The 22692-nt window shown below is 46.7% G+C and overlaps 1 protein-coding gene across 6 annotated transcripts in view; it reads left to right on the plus strand.

The window, feature by feature from the left end:
- Window positions 1-22170, plus strand: part of ARHGAP9 (Rho GTPase activating protein 9) — a 234396-nt gene extending 212226 nt beyond the window's left edge. For all 6 annotated transcript variants that reach the window (XM_029594592.1, XM_029594595.1, XM_029594596.1 and 3 more), the window contains one exon: window positions 21140-22170. In XM_029594592.1, the coding sequence (XP_029450452.1) occupies window positions 21140-21350 (211 nt within the window). In that variant the 3' untranslated portion in view covers window positions 21351-22170. The remainder of the gene's footprint in view (window positions 1-21139) is intronic.
- The last annotated feature ends 522 nt before the right edge of the window (window positions 22171-22692 follow it).

A 22692-nucleotide genomic window follows, 5' to 3' on the forward strand; every position in this document is an offset into this window, starting at 1 on the left:
CATACAGTAGAATCCCCTGAGGCCATGGCAGAACTAGAGTGTCGACCCCCTTCGGCCCTGTGCTGCCGTCAGTGATTGAAGACCCAAAACGCCTTGGCATTCTGAGGAATCGCCATTAGGTCTACATGAGGAGGTCCCCAAGGATCTTGAATCAACTGCATGGACGTCTCTGACAATTCCCACTCGCCCGGATCCAAGTGAGTTCGGCTCAAGAAGTCCACTTGAACATTCTCTACCCCAGCGATGTGGGATGCCACTAATTACTCCAGATGTCGCTCCACCCAAAGCACTAACCTCTGCGCCTCCAGAGCCACCACCTGTCTCTTGGTTCTGCCCTGTCAATTGATGTATTCCACTGTTGTTGCATTGTCCGACAGCACTCAAACTGGATGATTCCGTTGCAAAGGAAGAAACTCCTTCAAGGCCAAGTGAACTGCCCTGGTCTCTAGCCGGTTGATAGACCATGCAGACTCTCTCCTGGACCAGGACCCCTGAACCGAATGCGACTGACAAACTGCTCCCCATCCAGAGAGACTGGCATCGGTAGTGACCACCATCCAATCTGGAACTTTGAGGTCCACTCCACGAATGAGATTGGAAGTCTGAAGCCACTACGACAGACTCTCTCTCGCGAAGCCCTCGAGAGGCAACCGGAGATGATACTCCTTCAACACTGGCGTCCAGTGGGCCAACAATGCCGTCTGTAGAGGTCTGATATGGGAAAACACCCACAGAACCAAGTTCAGCATGGAGGCCATCGAACCGAGAATCTGCAAGTAGTCCCCGACCTTGGGCACATGCAAATGCAAGAACCGTCGAGTCTGCGTCTGAAGTTTCAGGACTCGATCTTGAGAGAGGAACACCCTGCCTGCCAGAGTGTCGAATCGGGCCCCTAAATACTCCAAAGTTTGCATTGGCGACAACTGACTCTTGGCGTGATTCACCACCCAACAGAGAGATTGGAGAACCTCCAGTACACGATGAACCAATTTGCAGCACAGAAACTTCACCTTGGCCCTGATCAGCCAATCGTTCAAATATGGGTGCACTAGAATACCCTCCTTTCAAAGGAATGCTGCCAACACCACCATTATCTTGGTGAAAGTCCAAGGAGCCATGGCAAGAACAAATGGAAGGGCCTGAAACTGAAAATGTTGTCCCAGAATCATGAAGCGAAGGAACCGCTGAGAGTCCTGATGGATGGGAATATGCAGATAAGCCTCCATGAGATCTAGGGAAGCTAGAAACTTTCTCTTGCGCACCGCCGCTATGACCGACCTGAGGGTCTCCATCCTGAAGCATGGCACCTTGAGCTTCGCATTGACCTTCTTTAAATTGAGTATCAGCCGGAATGAGCCCTCCTTTTTGGGGACTAGAAAATAAATGGAATATCTCCCCTGGTGAAGCTCTGCTTGGGGAACCAGTACCACAGCACCTAAGCGACATAGGTGATCTAGAGTCACTTGAACTGCAGACCTCTTGTCCGGGTAGCCACATGGGGAAATCAGAAAAAGCTCTCGCATGGGACGAGCAAATTCTAAAGCGTAGCCGTTTCTTATCACGCTGAGAACCCACTGGTCAAGTGATCTTGTCCCACTCGTTGTAAAACTGCCGTTACCGACCTCCTATAGAAGGAACGATGGAGTGGAACGGCCTTGCATCTTTGTGAGGACTTGACTCCTGCCAAAGAGCCCCCAGGGGATCCCCTGAAAGACCTCCAGGCTCCACAAAAGGACTGTCCCCATGCCTAGCCACGTGAAAAAAATTGCTTCTGAGGCCCTGACACTCCACGTGTAGGCCGCATCCTTCTGTCGGACCAAAAATGAGACCTTGATTGAAAAAATCTCTTAGGCTTAGGCCTATTCTCAGGCAACCTGAGTACCTTATTGACTGCATCAACTGCTTGAGATCCTCCCCAAATAAGAACTTACCTTTAAAAGGTAAGGAAGCCAGTTGCGCTTTAGAGGAAACATTCTCCGCCCAATTGCGGAGCCAGAGCAACCTTCTGGTGGCCACTGCTGATGCCATAACCCTCGAGGAGGTACGCACCAAATCATATAGGGCATCTGCTCCATAAGCCACAGCTGCTTCCACTCTCTCAGCCATGTCTGCGTCCACACTTGACTGTGATAAATTTCCCTGGAGCAGCTGCACTCATCGAAGATAAGCATGCTGCAAGAAACTGGAACAAACAGCCGCATGCAAACCCAGGGATGCCACCTCAAAAATTCTTTTAAGATGCAACTCCATCTTACGGTCTTGCACATCCTTCTACGCGGCTGAACCAATTACCAGAACCATGGTTCGTTTAGTCACAGCTGAAACTGCTGCTCTAACATTTAACTTTTAAAAGAGAAACTTTGAGAAAATGAAGAAAAAAGTTAGAAAAAAAACTGAAAGGTGTTTAGAAACGTCTTGAAAGGGAGGCCAAATAACTGATGGCAAGGTTGAAAGGTGAAGTGAGAGAGGCTATTATAGTCAAAAGAACTTTCAAAAAAATGGAAAAAGGATCCAGGTGAAGAAAATAAGAAGCATAAAAGCACTGGCAAAGATGCAAAATATTGATAAGACAAGCAGAAAAAGGATTTGAAAAGATGCTTGCTGTAGAGACAAAAACTCATGATAACTGTTTCAAATACATCCAAAGCAGGAAGCCTGTGAAGGAGTCAGTTGGACCGTTAGATGATTGAGGGGTAAAAAGGGCTCTTAGGGAAGAAAAGACCATAGAGGAAAGGCTAAATTAATTCTTTGCTTCATTATTTGTGGAGGAGGATTTTGGTGATGATTCAGAGGAACTGAAACAAATCACAGTGAACCTGGAAGATGTAATAGAGCAAATTTATAAACTAGCAAAGCGCCTGGACCAGATGGTTTACACCCAAAAGTCCTGAAAGAACTAAAAAAATGAAATTATAGACATATTACTAGTAATTTGTAACATATCCTTAAAATCATCTGATGTGCCTTAAAATTGTGCCAGTGTAACACCAATCTTTGAAAAGTGCTCCAGGGGTGATCCAGTAAACTATAGACCAGCGAGCCTGACATCAGTGCCAGGAAATATCATAGAAACTATTCTAAAGAACAAAATTACAGAACATATAGATAGACATGGTTTAATGAAACACAGCCAACATAGATTTACCCAAGGGAAGTCTTGCATTGCCAGTCTGCTAAGCTTTTTTTTGAAGGGGTTAATAAACATGTTGATAATGGTGATCCAGTGGATACAGTGTATCTGGATTTTCAGAATGCCTTTGACAAATTCCCTCATGAGAGACTCTTGAGAAAATTAAACAGTCATGGGATAGGAGGCAATGACCCTATTGTAGATGGTGAATTTGTAAAAAGACAAGAAATGGAAAGTAAGACTAAAGATTAGTTTTCTCAGTGGAGGAAGGTAAACAGTGGAGTGCCTCAGGGATTTGTACTTGGACTGGTGCTTTTCAATATGTTTATAAATGAGCTAGAAAAGGAAACAACAAGTGAGGTGATCAGATTTGCAGATGACACATAATTATTCTGAGTTATTAAATCTGTTGAGGTCGCCTGGTGATAACCTCCACGGCCGGCTTCCCTTACCTCCCGCAGCCGGAGGCTTCGCCCCGTGCCAGCTAGGCACGCTACATCCTGCCACCAGCCTCGCGCCTTGACCACATGGCCAGGAGCCGCCGCCGTCCTCCCTGCTGGCCCTCTGAGGCACGCGCACCTCTCTCCCTGATTTAAAGGGCCAGTGGCGGGAAAGCTCCCTGTGTCCCCGATTGATGACGTCTGGCTGGAGGACTATTTAACCCAGCAGTGCTGCTCCTTCCTTGCCCAGCAACAGGTCCCACTCCTAGAGAGTAGCTGGTTGCTTCCTGAACTCTGTGCTCCTGGTTCCTGTCTCCATGTCCTGGTTCCCGTTCCTGTATTCCTGCTCCTGGTCCCGTGTTCCCACTCCTACTCTTCAGCTTCCTTGGACTCCTTCTCTGGTTTGACTCCGGTACGTTTCCTGGACCCTGCGTTGTCTGCTGCCTGCCCCGACCTCTGGCCTCCCACCGAACTTCTCTTCTCGTTGCCGGCCTTGACCTCTGGAACGTCTGACCAGGCCTCACCCTCTGACTCTGTGGAATCCTTCACTGACTGGAGACCCGCACCTAAGTCCAGCCAGCCCCAGTACCCAAAGGCTCAACCTGCGGGGAATGAGGGCTGGTATTGGTGAATGTCCTGTTGGGTCTCCGCACCAACCATATCCGCCTCCCGATGACGAGAACCTGCAGGTGCGTTACCGACCGCAGGTAGCACCAACCTCGTCTCGGCACAGGGTCCACCAATCAACAAAATTGCAAGCAGATTTCAAAAAATTGCAGGAGGATCTTGGGAGACTGGGCATTCAAATGGCAGATGAAATTTAATGTGGACAAATGCAAAGTGATGACATGGGGAAAAGTAATCCAACTGTAGTTACACATTAGGTTCCATACTAGGAGTCATCACCCAGGAAAAGGATCTAGGTGTCATAGTGGATAACACATTGACATCCTTGGCTCATTGTCTGGTGGCAGTCAAAAAAGCAAACAGAATGTTAGGAATTATTAGGAAAGGGATGGAGAATGTCATAATACCTCTGTGCCATCCCATGGTACGATCACATCTAGAGTACTGTGTGCACTTCTGGATACTGCATCTCAAAAAAATATAACAGAACTTGCAAAGGTTCAGAGAAGGGTGACCAAAATGATAAAAAGATATGAAACATCTCACATATGAGGAAAGGCTAAAGAGGTTAGGGCTTTTCAACTTGGAGAAGAGACAGCTGAAGATGAGATATGATAAAGGTCTATAAAATCATGAGTGGAATGGCACGTTTAAAACAAACTGGAGAAAATATTTGTTCACTTGATGCACAGTTAAGCTCTTGAATTAATTGCCAGAGGATGTGGTTAAGGCATAGGTTTAAAAAAAAGTTTGGACAAGTTCTTGGAAGAAAAGTCCATAAACAGTTGTTAAACAGGTAGCCTTGGAAAAAGCCTCTGTTTATCCCTGGGCGTCAGCAGCATGGGATCTATCTACTATTAGGGATCCAGATACTTGTGACTGGATTGGCCACTGTTGGAAACAAGATACTTGATCTGACCCAGTAAGGCAATCCTTCTCTTCTTATGATTTATGCGCACAAATCCCGGTTAAATGCATGTAAATGATCTTTTAAAAATTACCAGAGAGGGCTTGTGTGCATAAAGGTATACTGTACATCAAAGCAATTTTACACATACCTTGCTTACTACAAAGAGGCGTTCAGGGGGGATGGGCGGGGTACAGTTTGGGCAGGGACATGATTTACACACATGGGAAAGTATCCACTGAAATTTGCATGCACAAGGTTACGTCTGATTCCGAGCAGTCGTATCTATGTGCATGTATGTGGGCACTTGCTGTGTGCACACCAGCAAATTTGCAAAGCAGATGGATACTTGGGCTGAAGTCTGTGGGTAAAAGGTACCCACTGGATTTTAGCCTAGGTGGGAACATTAACCTGTTTATGGAAACAAAAGCGTGCAGGTCTGAAAATATAATAGTCATGTTTTTCTTTTTTTGATCCCGCCCTAAACATGCCCCCAGGACTATCTTCTCTCAGCTCGGCTAAAAGTCCTTGTGCTGTGCAAGTTCGGGCAGATGTTTTAGCCTCTCTGAGGAGGGCAGTTTCCGACAGATCGATGTACCTGGGTAAAATGACTTTGAAAATTGCCAGCTGGGTCTTCAGTGTTTTGTCTAGGCCTAAGCTTTATATATTTCCCCTTCACCTCCCCCTGGTTATGGATATCTTGAAAACCAGCTTCGTAAAGCGTGCCTCCAGGACAAGGCTGAGATATACTACCCTAGAGCAGTGGCTCGCCAAACCTGTCCGCAGGCAACTACAAGCAGTCAGATTTTCAAAATATGCACATTGAATATGCATGAGGTACATCTTCCCACTTTGGAGACCCAGGATATGTAACTACATCTCATGCATATTCGTTGTGGATAGCCCAAAAACTAGATCACTCTGTGGCCCTCACTGAGAACCAGGCTGAGCAAGCAAGAAACTTCAGTAAGCCTAATTCAACCTGTAGGAAAACCCAGAATGGCTCAAACCACTACACAGTGGGTATGTGAACAATTTCCCCAACCAAGATAACAGAAAACTGTTCTGTAACGATGCAAACGAGAGAGAAATCCCATCTACACTTTTTTTTTTTGTTGTTGTGTAGATGAGAAGTCTGGGACAGATTCACTGTGTGTGTGTGTGTGTGTGTGTGTGTGTGTGTTGGGGGGGGGGGAGTGTCTGCCTGCTTGTCTGTGTGACTCCACTCCCCCACCGCCACAATATTTTGCAGGGCCCAGCTAATGTCTGCGAGAAAGCCCAGGTGATAGCGCTGCATGGAGAACATGTCCACGTCTTCTTTCATTCCTCCTCCAGCCGGCTGGCTGAGTAATATAAGGAATGCAACTCCTGTCCCCATCCGACCACCAAAATCCCCCTTGTGTCAGCTCTTTGTAATCAGCGGGAGGAAATGGCAGAGGCTGAAGTAACATTTACAAGAATCCTAACCCTCCCCTTCTCCTCCTGCCTCAGAAATGCTTTTTGGGAAAGGTGGCGGAGGCGGGGGGAAGGAATCTTTGCCCTCACCTCCCGTGAGAATGGAGTTATCTCAATAAATGTCTAGTCTCCCAGAGCTGTTTTGCTTTTTTCTTCACTGGATTTCATTTTCTCTCATCCTCTTTTGCAAACTAGTATTTGCCAGAGGTGTGCAGAAGTCCACTGTCTTCTCCAGTGGTTAGTGTCAGGGATACAGTCAGCTAATGCCAGTGCAAGATACAAGTCAGCAGTCTTGCTATGTTACACAGGGTCCGATCCTGCAGAGAGGAACTGGATTAGAAAGGTGAGGATGTGTGCCTTCCTGAAGGGACATCAATCAGACAGCAAGCAGTCTGCACCCTGATGATGTCACAGTGAAATAATTATGCAGAGCTTTTTAGGATCCCACTGCAATGTCCCTCAGCTAGGCGCTTGACCCATTGGTTTTTGGGGTTCAGTGATATGGCCTGCTGCCTGTCACCAAGCTTCTCTACAGGATGCATGTGGTGAATACTGCAGCTCTTGCTTGTATTTTGCAAGTCTTCCGAGTCTTCGGAGGAGGTAGCTAGCAGTGGGTCCATGGTGATGGTATGCATGCCTTTTACAGAAGTTTGTAACTTAACTGTGGCTCAAAGGGACTCACCCACAGCTTGGGAAGAAATCTGTGCCTTAGGCTCTGACTTATTTTTTTTTTTCTTGTATTTCCATTTTCTATCGCTAAATCCTACATAACGCTTACCATTTTGCTATGTTATTACCTGCCTTGACCTTTGACACTCGATACAGTGGGCATTTATTTCTTAATATCGCATGCTCTTTTGGGCATTATCACACTGATCCTTACTGGGCCATTGGAGGAGGGAGGTGCTGTTCTAGACAGACCCCCAGCTTTCCCCTGCACCCAGCCTCCATCCCCACCCTCTGACGGAAAGACATAAGATGAATTCCCCTCTTTTCCCAGCCAGTCCAAACCCAAGTGTCACTTTCCCAGCCCTGGTCACAGGAACAGTTTCCTTAATGACTTCCATGTGTCTGTGGGACTGGCATCCTGAGAAGACCGAAAGGAGGGGAGAGTGTGTGGGAGAAGGGATGGGCAGCACAGCAGTGCGTCTTTATGCCAGAGCTGGAACTAAGACTACAAACCCACACCCTCAGTGACAGGGAAAAGGATTTAAAAGGCAAAAGGATGGGGTATTGCTAGAGCCATACACAGAAACAGAGCGAACTCCTAAAGCACATCCCCAGGCGTGTCTACCCCGTCTATCTCACTGTAGCACATGCCGCAGGGAATAAAGACCATCCCCAGGCATTTCTATCCTTTCCATCTCACTGTATCACACGCTGCAGGGAATAAAGACCATTTCCAGATGTTTCCATTCCTTCTATCTCACTGTATGACACGCCGGAGAAAATATAGGCCTCCCCAGGCATTTTGATCCCTTCAATTTTACTGTATCACATGCTGTAGGGAACAAAGACCCAAACACAGATGTTTCTAGCCCTTCTGTTTCTCTTCATCCAGTCAGACCAGTCCATACAAACAGAGCTTTGCATGCCAACCAGCAAAGGGAGACGGAGATCAACAGGCTTGCTGATGTCACCTCTTGTATACTCCTGTGCTGACACCAGCCTGCCAGTATTCACTGTCTCCAGCAGATGCATACATGCCCACTGTGCTGTGGATTCAGGCCTAGCTGGATGCAATTGGTTCTAGGAGCTCCTGAGGTGATAGTTTAGACTCCCTTCCAAAAATCTTAGGGCTCATTGAGCAGCCACTTGAGATTGTTCCAGGGGGAATCTGTTTCAGCAGGCAGCCCACAGCAGCACAAGAGGGAAATTCGGGAGACATCAGGGCTGAATTTGGGAAGTTAATTTTTTTTTTGGCAGGGCTGTGTGGTAAGGTGCTATGGTGTGTAGCCAAGATGGCGTAGGAGGAAATTTGCACTGTCTTCTGCCTGCAGCCTCCACTTTGTGCAGGCCAGCAGTGCACTTAAACTGTGCAGAGTGTATACCAAGGCCCGGGGGGAGGGACACTTGCCTACTGGGAAGGGGTCCCTGGATGCTGCTTCCCTCACAGCAGGGGGGGGGGCCCTCAACGGTCTTCTTAGGCCTCTTCCTCTGTTTCCAGAGATCTATCAGAAGTCAGAGGCCTCACTGCTGTGCCTGAGTGCGCCAATGTTTCTGACATCCGGTATGGAGATTTCCCCTCTCTCCTGGGTGGAGATTTTCAAGGGACTGCAAGTCTTTTGTATGGGGCAATGGACTGCACAGGTTGGATTTGTTTCCTCCCACTTCTGTGCCAACCTTGCTTTCTGGAGAGAAGCTGTCAGAGACCTTGATCCCGAATTGACAGGTGAAGATCCCTTCCTGTCGGAGAATGTCTTGGATAGCTTTCAACCATTTTCTTCAGGTGATGGTAAAATTTTCCCTGATGGAGAAGCCCATAGGTCAATGCTGCGGCTTTTTCATAGGAATGAATTGCCATCCCTGACTTCACAGCCTCTGCATACGTCGCGGTTTGAGGAGGATATAGCGGATGTGTCTGAGTCCCCAAGGGGGAACCCCTTATGGTTAGTTTGCAGAGGCATCTCATTTTTTCCCCCTCCATGAGGCGGTGCAGGAATTGATTGATTTGGAATGGGTTCTCCTGAGGCAAACTTTAAGGGGGGATGGTCCCTGGCTGGCATGTATTCACTAGATCCGCTTTCCTCAGATGGATGCCCTGATGTGCTCTGTGACTAAGAGATCCACTATCCCAGTGGAAGGGGTTTCCACTCTTAAAGACGCTTAAGATAGGAAAATAGAAGTGATGCGTAAGTAGGCCTTTGAAGCAGTGACCATTGTATTGTGGCACAGTCTGATTTGCCTCTGGAACAGGAGACACAAGAGGACTTGGGGGAGGAATACCCATCTTGTAATAAAATAAATCCTGCGCGTCATGAACTGGACTCAATCCCGACGCGGAACCTCAAAGATTTGGCACATATCATCGCCCCCACCTTAGCCGCCATCTTAAACAAATCACTAGAAGAAGGCGAACTCCCAACCGAACTAAAATCTGCAACCATCACTCCCATTCTAAAAAAGAAGAACCTAGATCCGTCAGACCCAAATAACTACCGCCCCATATCCAATCTACCCCTACTAGCCAAATTGACAGAAAAAGCTGTTTTATCCCAACTAAACGAACATCTTGATTCATACAACATACTTCACCCGAATCAACACGGATTTAGAAAAAATCACAGCACGGAAACACTTCTCGCCAACCTATCTAATGAAATTCTAAGAAGTGCCGACATCAAGATTAACCACCTCCTAATACTCCTAGACCTCTCCGCGGCATTCGATACTGTAGATCACAAAATCCTTCTATCTAGCCTTTCAAACATCGGCCTCTCCGGCTTCACCCTCAAATGGTTCACCTCCTTCCTAAATAACAGATCCTTCAAGGTCACTATGAACAACATCTCATCAAAACCCCTCCCTCTAGACACCGGTATACCACAAGGTTCTGCCCTTTCGGCCACCCTCTTTAACATCTATCTAATTCCTCTCTGCCACCTCATCTCCAGTCTTGGAATAACTTTCTTTCTGTACGCCGACGACATTCAGTTCATCATACCTGTCACCAACTCAATAGAAGACGCTCTTCGCACAGCTGCCAAACACCTAACCACAATTAGAAACATGCTCAACAAGTTAAAATTATTCCTAAACATGAATAAAACTGAATGTATCCTCATTGGAAGAAACGTCTCAGACCAAACCATTGCCCACAACTCTCTTCTAATCAACAACATATCCATACCTCTAAAAAGCTCAACAAAGGACCTCGGCGTATGGATCGATAAAGATCTCAACCTAAAAACACACATAGCAGCCAAAACCAAGGAAGGTTTCTATAAACTTCATGTACTAAAACACCTAAAGCCGCTCCTCCACCTTCAGGAATTCCGAACAGTTCTACAATCCCTGATCTTCAGCAGCTTAGACTACTGCAACTCAATGTTATTAGGTCTCCCCAAATCCACCTTAAAACCGCTGCAGTTACTGCAGAATGCCGCTGCAAGAGTACTGACCGGAAATAAAAAATCGGATCACATCACCCCAATACTAAAAAGCCTACACTGGCTACCAATCATTCAGAGAATTGAATACAAAACCCTGACGATCATCCATGACGCTTTACACAATTCAGTTAACTCCGCAGTCAGTAAAATGTTCCACCCCCACAAACCTCAACGGAACACCAGAACTTCTGAAAAACGTCTACTCGAAATACCCACATATCCCATGGCTAAGCTTACTAACACCAGAAATAGAGCTCTCTCCATAGCGGGGCCTAAACTCTGGAACGCCCTACCATGCTACCTCACCACTATCATCGAAAATAAATCATTCAAAAAAGAACTGAAAACCTGGATCTTCAGCCAGACTTTCAATGATGATTTAAGCAATCAACAATTGTGATGCCTTAAGCTTCCCATCCTTCTCCCCTCTTCTCTTCTCCGCATACCTACCCCTTCCTCCTTCCATTACCTACCCCATCCCCCCCTCATTTCCTTCTTTTCCCATTCAGACTTTCTTGTATTCAGAGCACGAGTTTGTATATACCTTCCTCGTTTTTCGTTTCTATTTTCTTTTTCGTTATTTGAATTAAATTATTTTTTAGTTATTTCCTGTTACTTCCTTCTCCATATGCTAGTTGCATATCCTTTTGTTTCTCAAATTGTTCTATGTATCATTGTTTCGTTCCAATGTAAACCGGGGTGAAGGCATGTGCTAAACCTCGGTATATAAAAGCTTCAAATAAATAAATAAATAAATAAATCTCTTGAACTTAGAGCTGCCTTTCTGGCCAGTGCTGGATATGACTTGGCCCGCTTCGCTGCTAGAGAGGGTGCCTCCATACTAGCGGCCTATTGACTTCTCTGCTTGTGCAATTGGTTGGCAGATGCGACCATGAAAGTCAAATTTGTCCAAGTTGCCATTTAAGGGGCAGCTGTTGTTTGGAGATGCGTTGGAGAAGATGGCCAAGGCTTAGGGTCACTCAAACTTTCCCAGGCTCCCTGAGGATAGAGCCAGGTCTTCCTCAGGTTCCTTGCCACACATAGCCATCTGCGAGACTTCAGGAGATTTTGGCAGTGCTGGAGATCTAAAGGTCGGACATCTTGCACTTTAAACCCAGTATCAATCTTTTCATTCCAAAAACACTGGGAAAGACAGTTCTTCAGGAACCGGTTCCTTCAGGTCAGTGCAGTGAATGGTTAGGGGGCCCAACCTCAGGTACCAGAGATAGGCAGTCATCTTTCTTTGTTTTATTAGAGATGGGCCCAGATTACTAGGGATCAATTGGTTCTTGAAATTGTCAAACTTGGCATTTTCCTGGAGTTCAAGTATCCAGCCCCAATGCTTTTATAGTTTCTCCTTGTTATTCAGCTGAAAAAAAAATCACTGTGCAGTCCACTCTTCAGCGACTTCTTGCACTGAAGGCAGTCATCCCATAACTGGCTGGTCAGGAGGGAAAGGACATTACTTCATTTATTTCATGGTTCCAAAGAAGGAGGGATCCTTTTGCCCTCTCCTAGAGTTGAAGCAAAGCAACGACTTATTGCACGTGACCCATTTCAGAATGGAAACCTTGCAATAATCATGGCAGTACAGAAAGTAGAATTTCTAACCTCCCTGGATTTGATGACAGCATATCTTCACATTCCAGTTTGGGAGGAGCACCTTCACTTCACAGTGTTGTGTTGCCATTTCCAGTTTCAGGTGCTGCTATTTGCTGTGGTTAGGGCTCCAAAGATCCTTCTCAAAGGTAATGGTAGCAGTAGTGGTGATGCTGCACAGGGAAGGGATCTTGGTTAGCCCGTATTTGGATGATTGGCTGAGCTGCACGTAGTCCTTCCAGGAAGAGTCTATCGGCCTCTCTGAGAGTGATTCAGTTATTACAGGAGCTGGGGTGGGTTGTCAACCTTTCCAAGAGCAGTCTTCAACCATTGCAGAGCCTGGTTTATTTGGGCACTTGCTTCAATACAAAGATAGACCAGGTGACCTACCAGAGCAATGAATCCAAAAGTTGTGAGATCAGATTGTGAGCTTGCAGACTGCCAGAAAGTCAACTGTTTGATACTATCTTCAGACCTTGGATTCTATGGTGGCAACTTTGGATTTAGCTCCATGGGCCACAGCACACATGCGCCCTCTTCAGGAGGCCTTGCTCTCCTGGTAGAATCTCCAATCACATGAGTACTCAGTGAGCTTACCTCTTCCAGCATTGGTCAGGCAGAGCTTGCAATGGTGGTTGGAGTGCAATCATTTAGTTCCCCTAATCTGGATAATGGTGACCATGGATGTGAATCTGTCGGGTTTGGGAAGCTCACTGTTGGGAACTCATGGCTCAGGGATAATGGTCTTCCGAGGAAGAGAACCTTTTCCATCAATCATCTGGAGGCTCGGGTGATTCAGTTGGCACTTCTCAACTTCAAGCCCTGGTTGCTCAGATAGGCAGTAAGAGTAATGTCTGACAATGTCACAGCAATAGCATACATAAATCATCAGAGAGGAACCCAAAGTCATCAGGTTTCCTTGGAGATGAATCATCATCTTCCTTGAGCAAAACAATATCTTCAGGTCTTGACAGCATCTCACACAGCAGGCGTGGAGAACATGGAGGCAGATTACTTCAGTCATCACATTCTAGATCTGAGAGAATGGTTTCTGTCAGCTGAGGTATTTTATCTCGTTGTGGACAGCTGGGTTCAGCCATTTTTGGATTTTATGGCGACCAGTAGGAATGCACAGGTGTGCCAATGTTTCAGTCTCAGGAGAGATTCATGCTCGTCCAGAATCGATGCCCTAATGTAGGATTGGCCAAGGGAGGAGAAGCTGGTACTGTATGTGTTTTCCCCCTTGGCCCATGATAGGCAGGGTGCTTCAAAAGATTGCTGGACATCCTGGTCTAGTTCGTCTGGAGGCTCAGAATTAGCCCTGGCGGCCATGGTAGACAGATCTTTGGCATCTGTTGTGCAACACTTCTCTTCAGCTTCCAGCTCTCCAGAACTTGCTTTGCCAGGGTCCAGTATCTCATGAGGATCAGGATCTATTTTTTGTCTTACAGTCTGACCTTTGAAAGAATGTGCTTGGTGAATAAAGTTTATTCGCTGGCCACGGTAAACACACTTTTGAAGACTAGGAAGTTTTGTACTTCTTTGGCTTGTGTGCATGTCTGGAGAGTGTTTGAGGTTTGGTGTTCTGGGCGTAAATGTGTGCCGGGACATGCATTGATACCACTGATTCTGGACTTTCTACAGGAGGGCCTTTCTAAAGGGTTGGCCCTTAATTCTTTAAAGGTACAGGTGGCGGGTATGTCTTGTTAGTTAATTTATTAAAAATGTGTACACAGCATACGTCATAAAATATTGAAGTGGTTTAAAATGCGAACATATAAAATAATCTTCACAGACAAATACACACAGAAAATAAAGATACAGTAATCAGATGTCATACTAACCCTGCGTATTGTTCGTTAAAGGCCCTCTTGAAAAGATATGTTTTTAAGGCCCTTTTGAAAGTTTTCACATAAGGTTCTGTTCTAATTTCATCTAGGAGGGAATTCCAAAATATGGGCCCTTCCACAGAGAAGGCAAGATCCCTGGTGCTGTTAAGATGGGCTAGCCTTACTGATGGCACTTCCAAGAAGATTCTTTTGCACCAAGTGTAGGGACCTGAGAGAGTGATAGACTTTCAAAGTAGAACTTACCCAGCTATGATAGTCTAGATTTAATAAATAAAAGACATTCATGGCGATCTTATACATAATTCTCCATTTGTCAGGGAGCCAATGGAGCCTGGCCAGTACTGGAGTAATATGAAACCTCATTTTACAGCCAGAGAGAATTTGTGCCACAGCATTGTAGTGGACGTAATGAAATTGTAAGGGATCCCCTCATAAAAGGCATTGCAGCAAAGGTAGGCTTCAAGGTCGGCTCCTATTTTCTCACCCTGCTGGATCTCTGTTCTTGAGGGGCATTAAACACATTTGGCCTCCCCTTTTTACTCCAGTCAATCTTTGGGATCCAAACTTGGTCTTGTATTTTTAGCAGGATCGAACTTATCGCCTCTTAAGGGCATTTCCTTGCGCTTGCTTATCTTGAAGAAGGTATTGCTATTTGTTCAGAATGGAGGATATCAGCGTTGCAGGTGTTTTTTTGCAGGGAACTCTTCCTAATAATCAGGATAGGATACAACTTTGTACAATTCTTTCCTTTCTTCCAAAGATAGTGTCGAGCTTTCACATGAATCAATCTATCTCATTGCCTTCGCTGGATAAACAGGGAAATGCAGAAGAATATGCATTTCTCTGCCCCTTGGATATGCAGAGGCATCTTTTGTAGTATCTCAAGGTTACCAATGAATTTAGAAGATTAGTAACATTGTGTACTGTATGGTGGCATGAAGGTGGTGGTATGGGTGAGGTAGCCTATAGAGCTATGGTGGTGCATCGGATTAAAGAAGTAATTACAGCTGCATATGTGGATTCTGGTGTTTCTCTGCCAAAGCAGATTCAGGCTCATTCCATGAGGGTGCAAGCAGCAGCTGGTATCTCCATCAGAGATTTGTAGAGGAGCATCCTGGTCTTCCTTGCATACTTTCTCCAGACGGCACTGACTGGATATCAGAGTTAGGAGGTGGCCTCATTTGCCTCAGCAGTATTGTGATGAGCTAGTGCAGTATTTTGCTTTGGTACATCCCATTCATATGGACTGGCCTGACTGGATGAAGAGGAAGGTAAAATTGCTCCTTATCTTATAATTTCCTTTCCTCTAGAATAGTCAGTCCAGTCCTTGACCCCTCCCAATTCTGCTTTGCAGTTGGTGTTTAAATTTCAGTTCTTTTAGGATTGGGACTTACCAGTAGCTCGCAGAGATTTATGTTTGGCCTTCGCCTTAGTGATAAATGTGGAGTTTAGTTTCTGCATGCCTCATGCCTATTCTTGCCTATATTTCCTTCAGGTTTTCACTTCCTCGGTCTTCTGGAAGTTCAGTTTACCGAAAAAAAAGAGATAATTAAAGAAGAAAGTTTTGCTGATATTCAAATTGTCCACAGTTAACTTTTACAGAAATACTGGTAGGCTGATGTCAGCACAGATGACATCTGTAAGCCTAATGATCTTTGTCGCCATCTGCTGGTTGGTGTGCATAACCCCGTTCATATGGACTGGCCTGACTGTTCTAAAGGAAAAACAATTATCAGGTAAGAAGTAATTTCACTTTTCACTGTATCACACCTAGAGTGGCCAGATGTCCAGCTTTGTGTCAGAGAGTCCTTTTCGACTGTCCTCATCCAGGAGTCTGGCCCCCTGCCCCTCCTGCCCAGAAAAAAAAAATCTCATGATCTTAGTTGTTACTTCAGACTATACATGGGAAGTTCAGAGCAGCTCCTGAGTCTTAATATAACAGCCAGGAAAGACTGAAATGAGATAGCAACATCAATGGCTCACAAAGAGCATCCACAACGTTATTAATCACTGTGGGACCAAAAGCAGCAGTTAGATACCAGTAGGCTTTTGCTGGCAGGCAGCCTGTGATGTCTTTGTGTGACGTGCATGTACAGAGCAGCACCTCTCTCCCCTCCTTTCCACAGTCTCAGCCTGATCTAAATGTGGAAACATCCAAAGCAAGGAGGGAAGGAGTCATGGCTCATTGTCAGTGACAGGTACTTAGATGTGGTCAACATGACAGCCTCTTGCATGAGTCCCATCTCTGCCCTGCAGGTCTGCGCTGATTGGCTGCAAATGTTATTTTCCTGCACGGGATTGGTGGCGAGTTGTACAGGAGACTTAGTGGAAGTTTTTTTTTTTAGTTTTAGAGGTGCTGAATATGGTTTTCCTGCTATTGACATTTGCATGAGTTTAAAGGGAAGTGCTGTGTAAAAATTTTACTTTCTTCCCCCTTATTCATCCTCATGTCATACTGCAGCTGTACTGGCTACATTGCTACTGCTGCCACAATAGACTAAGTCAGGCAGTAGTATCCACATGCCACTGAGAGGATGGGAAGGGATAGAGGTGGAGGAGTGGAAGTGGGACTTAGTGTTAGGCAGGAGAAGAGGAGCTCAGAGAGAAGGGACTAGTACATGCAAATTTTCTCTCATGCATACTCATTGTGAGTATCCTGAAAACCCGACTGGCTGGTGGGCCCCCAGGACAGGGTTGGGGACCACTGTTCTACAATATGCTGAGTTGTATTTTTATTTATTTATTTATTTTAGATTTAGCTCAAGGCAAGTTATATTCAGGTATTCTAAGGGGCTCAGTTACAAATATTTGCTGCACAGTAAATGGCCTAACATAGTGATAATGTGTGGTATTTAAAATGTGGCACATTAGTCTGCTCCCAGCATGCGAGTATGCTAATGAGCTGACTAGCATGCAAATGTATGCTAATCAGCTCCTTGCTATCCTAATACATGTGAATCAAATAACACAATTTGCCTCAAAAAACACAAGTCGTATTATTTCATTCCAAGAATTGTAGCTAATTTTTTCCAGGAACAAAGAGTCACTAATGCACATAAGAACATAAGAAATTGCCATGCTGGGTCAGACCAAGGGTCCATCAAGCCCAGCATCCTGTTTCCAACAGAGGCCAAACAAGACCACAAGAACCTGGCAAGTACCCAAACACTAAGAAGATCCCATGCTACTGATGCAATTAATAGCAGTGGCTATTCCCTAAGTAAGCTTGATTAATAGCCGTTAATGGACTTCTCCTCCAAGAACTTATCCAAACCTTTTTTGAACCCAGCTATACTAATTGCACTAACCACATCCTCTGGCAACAAATTCCAGAGCTTAATTGTGCGTTGAGTGAAAAAGAATTTTCTCCGATTAGTCTTAAATGTGCTACTTGCTAACTTCATGGAATGCCCCCTAGTCCTTCTATTATTCGAAAGTGTAAATAACCGAATCACATCTACTCGTTCAAGACCTCTCATGTTCTTAAAGACCTCTATCATATCCCCCCTCAGCCGTCTCTTCTCCAAGCTGAACAGCCCTAACCTCTTCAGCCTTTCCTCATAGGGGAGCTGATCCATCCCCTTTTATCATTTTGGTTGCCCTTCTCTGTACCTTCTCCATTGCAACTGTATCTTTTTTGATACACATCCTGATACTTCCAGGCTCATGCCAAAGGGTGGCTGGGGACTCCCATCCCCTGCTGCCCCTGGAGGCTGCTGAAGTTCCCCTCAAAAGCTTTTACCTTTAGAACCCCTGGCCTCACCCCCCTACCCCTCCCCTTTGTCACAAAATTGTTCCTCCTGGAAGCTGGCCCCTTCTTCCCCTATTCTAGCCCATCCTCCTGACCCTCCTGGACTTGCCCTGAAGGTCTAGTGGGGGCGCTCTAGGCTTCAGAGCCAACAGTGGCCATTTTCCAAAATGGTGCTGGCCAGCCATTAACTTGACTTTGCCCCTATCACATGATTTGGCCACGATTTGGAAAATGGCCACTGCTGGGCCTGGAGCCTAGGGGGACACAGGGGCCCCCACTAGACCAACAGGACAAGTTTCGTAAGTCCCAGGGGGAGTCAGGGTGGGGTGCGAGGAAGCCGGCCTCCAATGGGGCGGGGGAGTTGGTGGTGGGGCCTGCACCTGGGCGTTCTACGGGTAAAACCTTTTTCAGGGAATTTTGGCTGCCTCCAGGAGCAGCGGGTGGGATGAGGGTCTCCAGAGATCCTCAGGGTCTTTGACTTTCTTGGGAGGTGTTAAACGGTTACTGGTTGGCCCCTGTAAGGCATGGCAACCCCATAGGCTGGGGACGCCTTCACATGTTAGGTCTGTGGGCAGCTAAGCTATGGTATCCCCAGGAAACTTCCCATGGCGTTTACTAAGCTGCGGTACTGAGTACGGCAGCTTCGTAAGCCTTGCAGTATTTTCCCTTCTGAGAAAAATACCATGGTTTAGGTAATGAGCCTCTAAGTTTGTAGCTGACCCAATGGGGGATGAAGTGACTTGCCCGAGGTCACAAGGAGCAGCAGCAGGATTTGAACCCTGGCTTCCCTGATTCTCATCCCACTGCTTTATCTACAAGCTACTCCTCCACTCCAAGGATGGGAAAATACTGTGAAGTGTAGGAAGTGCATAATTGAAATGTGTGCTTGCTGAGCTCGGGCGTACAGTGTGGTAGTAGAGAGGGGATCTGACAGTTCAAGGAGAGAGAGGGATGGAGCTCAGTTTTCATCTGTGGTGGTAGAGAGTGAATTGGACAATACGGAGGGAGGCGGAGCTAGAGAGTACAGGAGGGGGCGGAGTTCAATTTACGTACAGAGGAATGGACCTGGAGAATGGGGCGGAGCTAGAGAGTACAGGGAGTGAGAGCGGTGCAGCTCAGTTTACATAGCAGCAAAGCAGGTGGAGAGCAACTTTCCTTTTTATGATACATTGGTGATGTTGCATCTATGTAAATGTATTTACATATTCAAATTCAGGTGTGCTATTATATATGCAAATTCAATGCAACTTTTTGTCCTGTATTTTGTTCTCCTTTTTAGAAGTAAGTGCCCTCTTTTTGGGGCACTCATCCTCCTTTTTGGAGGTGAGATTCCTCCTTTTGGAGTACTTCTAGTTGGCCACCTTAATCACTTTGCAGGAAATAAAGAATATCCTCAGGCCTTTCTGACCCTTTCATATTATGTATTTTATCAAGATTCCTCCAGCTTCCAGCATAGATGTGACTTTCCCTGTATCCCTCTGCCTTCCATTTGAGCTCTGTTGGCCTTAGGTTAAGTGCAGTGTCCCTGCTCTTAATAGATTACAGTGGGAACTTGCCTGAAGGGTATTAAGTGATGAGTTATATCTCCCATGATAAAGTGGTGGCAGAAATGGGATTAGATTCCTGCCTTTGAAAGTTGGACTGTTCCTACCTCCTCCTATCTGATTTATGTTGTCAACTTTCCTTCACACCCCCCCCCCCCCGCCCTAATTTAGTCACAAAATTTTCAGGAGCCTTACAAACACACATGTATCCCTCTGGTCTGTGTCATTCAGAAGCCAGTATCAAGCAGGCTCCCCTGCATGCCTTTGGCCAATCTGCCATTCCCTCCCCCACTCCCTCCAACCAGCTTGTTCATGTAGTCCGGAGCATGGGGTGTATGTGTGAGCTGCAGCACGGCGTGGCCATGAGGAAGGCAGAGCGAGCTCATTCTAGGTCACCCGGCAGCACCAAGTGCTGGAGCAACTCCACCCACTCCCTGTGCATGCCCCTGCCAGCTGCTGTGTCAGCACCCACAGCTTTGCTTCCACCTATGTTCCTTTCCACAACGCCGTTACACATCTGTGATGCGGTATGAATTTTAATAACCGTTGTTCCAAGACTCTCTGGCCTTTCTGTGCCCCGTTTTAGGAGCGCCTTTGGCTAGCTTGTGTCTTTCGGACAGGGCCGTCGTAGACACACACAGAAGCTGATGGGAGATAAAGAACTCCAGGCCTCTCTAGTCTTTGCCTTGTCCCTGCCTGATCTCTCCAGCGATACTCCTTGCTGCCCCACTGCCACTCGGGATCCTCTGGGCTCCTGGTCTGGGCCTTTTGCTTGGTTTTTTTTTTTTTGCTCCGTCCCCCTCTGTCCATTTTCTAGCAAGATAACGTTTCCTCACAGTGCTGCTGAGTCACTCACTGTCCCTCGTTTCAATGTGATCAGACCCCCCCCTCCTGGTTCCCCCCCCCTCCCCCCCGCTCTGCAGGAGTTCAGTGGCAGGAAGGGAGGCAGCGTGTCTACCTGCTGGAAGCCACCTCGGCCGGGCAGAGCCTGGGGTCAGCTCAAGTTCTGCTGTTTTTTTCCGGGGCCAGCTCCTATGACAACTCATATTTTCATGGAATTTCTCTCTTACTTTCTTTCTTCTCTATTGGCACCCTACGCTACCACAAACTGCATCTCTCGTGACGGCAGTAAAGGCCAATTTCTGCCGTTTTCTTGCTCCAGTGTGAATAATTTCCTTTGAATGAGTCAGCTCAGCACCTTTCACCTCCCCCACCCTTCCACTTACTCTTAGTGTCAGAAGGGATGGTAGAAGGAGAGGCTGGGGGGTGGTGGGGGGGGGGGGGGGGAGGCTAGTGAGTTCATCCTAGGGAGGGTGGAGAGAGCTAGGACTGGAACGCAGGAAGCCTGCACTCTAACCATAAAGTCCAATACTATATTCATTTTTTTTTTTTAGCACTACTGGATGTACACCGCACTGTACAATGGTGATAAGTATTCAGCTGCAACAAGTCCTTGCCCCCAAAGAGCTTACCGTCTAAGGTAATGGGAGATAAGGTGATTTGCCCAAGAGCGCAAGGAGTGGTTGTGGGAGAAGCTGGACCTGCACCCTGGCTTCCTTGGTTCTCAGCCCATTGCTCTAACCACTGGGCCACTCTTCCTCGTACTCGAGCCTGCCTCTTCCAGATGCTGACACAGTGCTTGCAGTCGCCCTGACTGACCTGCAGAAGAGAAGGGCTCTCTAAACTCACTCTCTCTCTTTTTGTCTCCTGTGTTCCCTCTCCAGGGTGATGGAACATGCTGACCTGAACCGCATGACAACCCAGAACATTGGGATCGTCTTCGGGCCCACCTTGATGCGGCCCGAGAAGGACTTATTCTCCAGCCTGGCCATCAACATGACCTACCAGAACCAGGTGGTGGAGTTCCTCCTGCAGGAGTTCCAGAGGATATTTTCGGAAGCTACTGCAGAGCCGCCGGGGTCTGCCCCCCTGTAACAAGGATTCCTACCCCTTTAAGTTATTCTCTGAGAAATCTGGTCTGGGGAGGTGATGCCCTGCGCACAGACCGGAACGTGGCTGAGGGAGGGCCGGGAACGGGACTGGGAGGTGGGAGAAAGCAGGGTACTGTGTGCTATTTCATGCTGAGGGTAATACAGCTTCAAGTGATTTCCAAGCAAGTCAATTAGGCTTTCTTTAATTAAGGGGTTGGGGCATGTGTTCTGCCTGGAGCTCTTCCAGCCAGGGACCGGCCCTTTCCCTATGCAGAGGCTGATGCTCCCCTCCTCTGAAGGAGTATCCAGAACAGCCCACCAGAGAGAGGAGAATGAAGAGTATCACTGAGCTGAGAAACAGTAAGAATCATCAAGAGACTGACTCAAGCCCTCTATAGGACAACGTCCATCAAGGGCAAGGGTCATCCATAGGAGGGAGAAAGGTGCAGGTGACCCAGGGACCGGTGCATCACTCTGTAGGGAGATGTTAACCTATGCAGGTGTGACAGAGATGGGGGATCAGGCTCTAGAGATGTTAACCTAGTCCGGTGCCACAAATACCGGTGGATCAGCTTTATAAGAGAGATTAATCTGTGCAGGTGACACAGGGATGGACAGGTGCATTATTCTATAGAGCAGTAGTGTCCAACCTTTTTCCCTTTGCAGTACCCCCTGGCACTGGATTAACAGTACACGATCAGCTCCCCTCCCTCGTGCAATCATCTTCACTTCTCTCCCATCCCCCTGGCATAACGACAGTCTTCATTATAAAAACAAAATGTATCTGTACATGCAAGCATTTTTTTAAACAACTTTTCACAGCAGTGTTCTTGCAATTAGTCTATTTTGTTTAATTGATTCTATCTTGGTCTGGTTTGTCTTTTTTTTTTTTTTAAATCGATTATGTATTTAAAATTGTTTGCCACCTAGGGCTTCAGCATTGGTGGGTTATAAATACAAATAAATAAATAATCCTCAACCCCCTCCCACATAATCACTACCCACACCCACCTCCATACTCGGTCTTCTGCCTCCTCTTCCTTCCCACCGAGACCCTCCAGCTGGCAGGAGACAAGCAAGAAGCGCATTTTACCTGCCGCAGCTGCCTTCTCTGCTGGCTTTATTCTGTAGTCAGAACCAAGCAGGGTGGGTAGGTGGATCTTGTGAGGCTGCGGGACCCCATGTGGATCTGATCGCAGAGAAGGTAGCTGTAGGTAAGCGTTGCCCATCGAATCCTCTTGTTTGCTAAAGAAGAATGTGCAGGGGGCAGGGAGGACAGGAAACCAGATTTTCACGGGCAGGCAGCAGCTCTGGCCTGCCCCCTGCTCTGACTACCAGTGGCTCTA

This window comes from Rhinatrema bivittatum, chromosome 3 (assembly GCF_901001135.1).
Source record: "Rhinatrema bivittatum chromosome 3, aRhiBiv1.1, whole genome shotgun sequence".
Taxonomy (NCBI): domain Eukaryota; kingdom Metazoa; phylum Chordata; class Amphibia; order Gymnophiona; family Rhinatrematidae; genus Rhinatrema; species Rhinatrema bivittatum.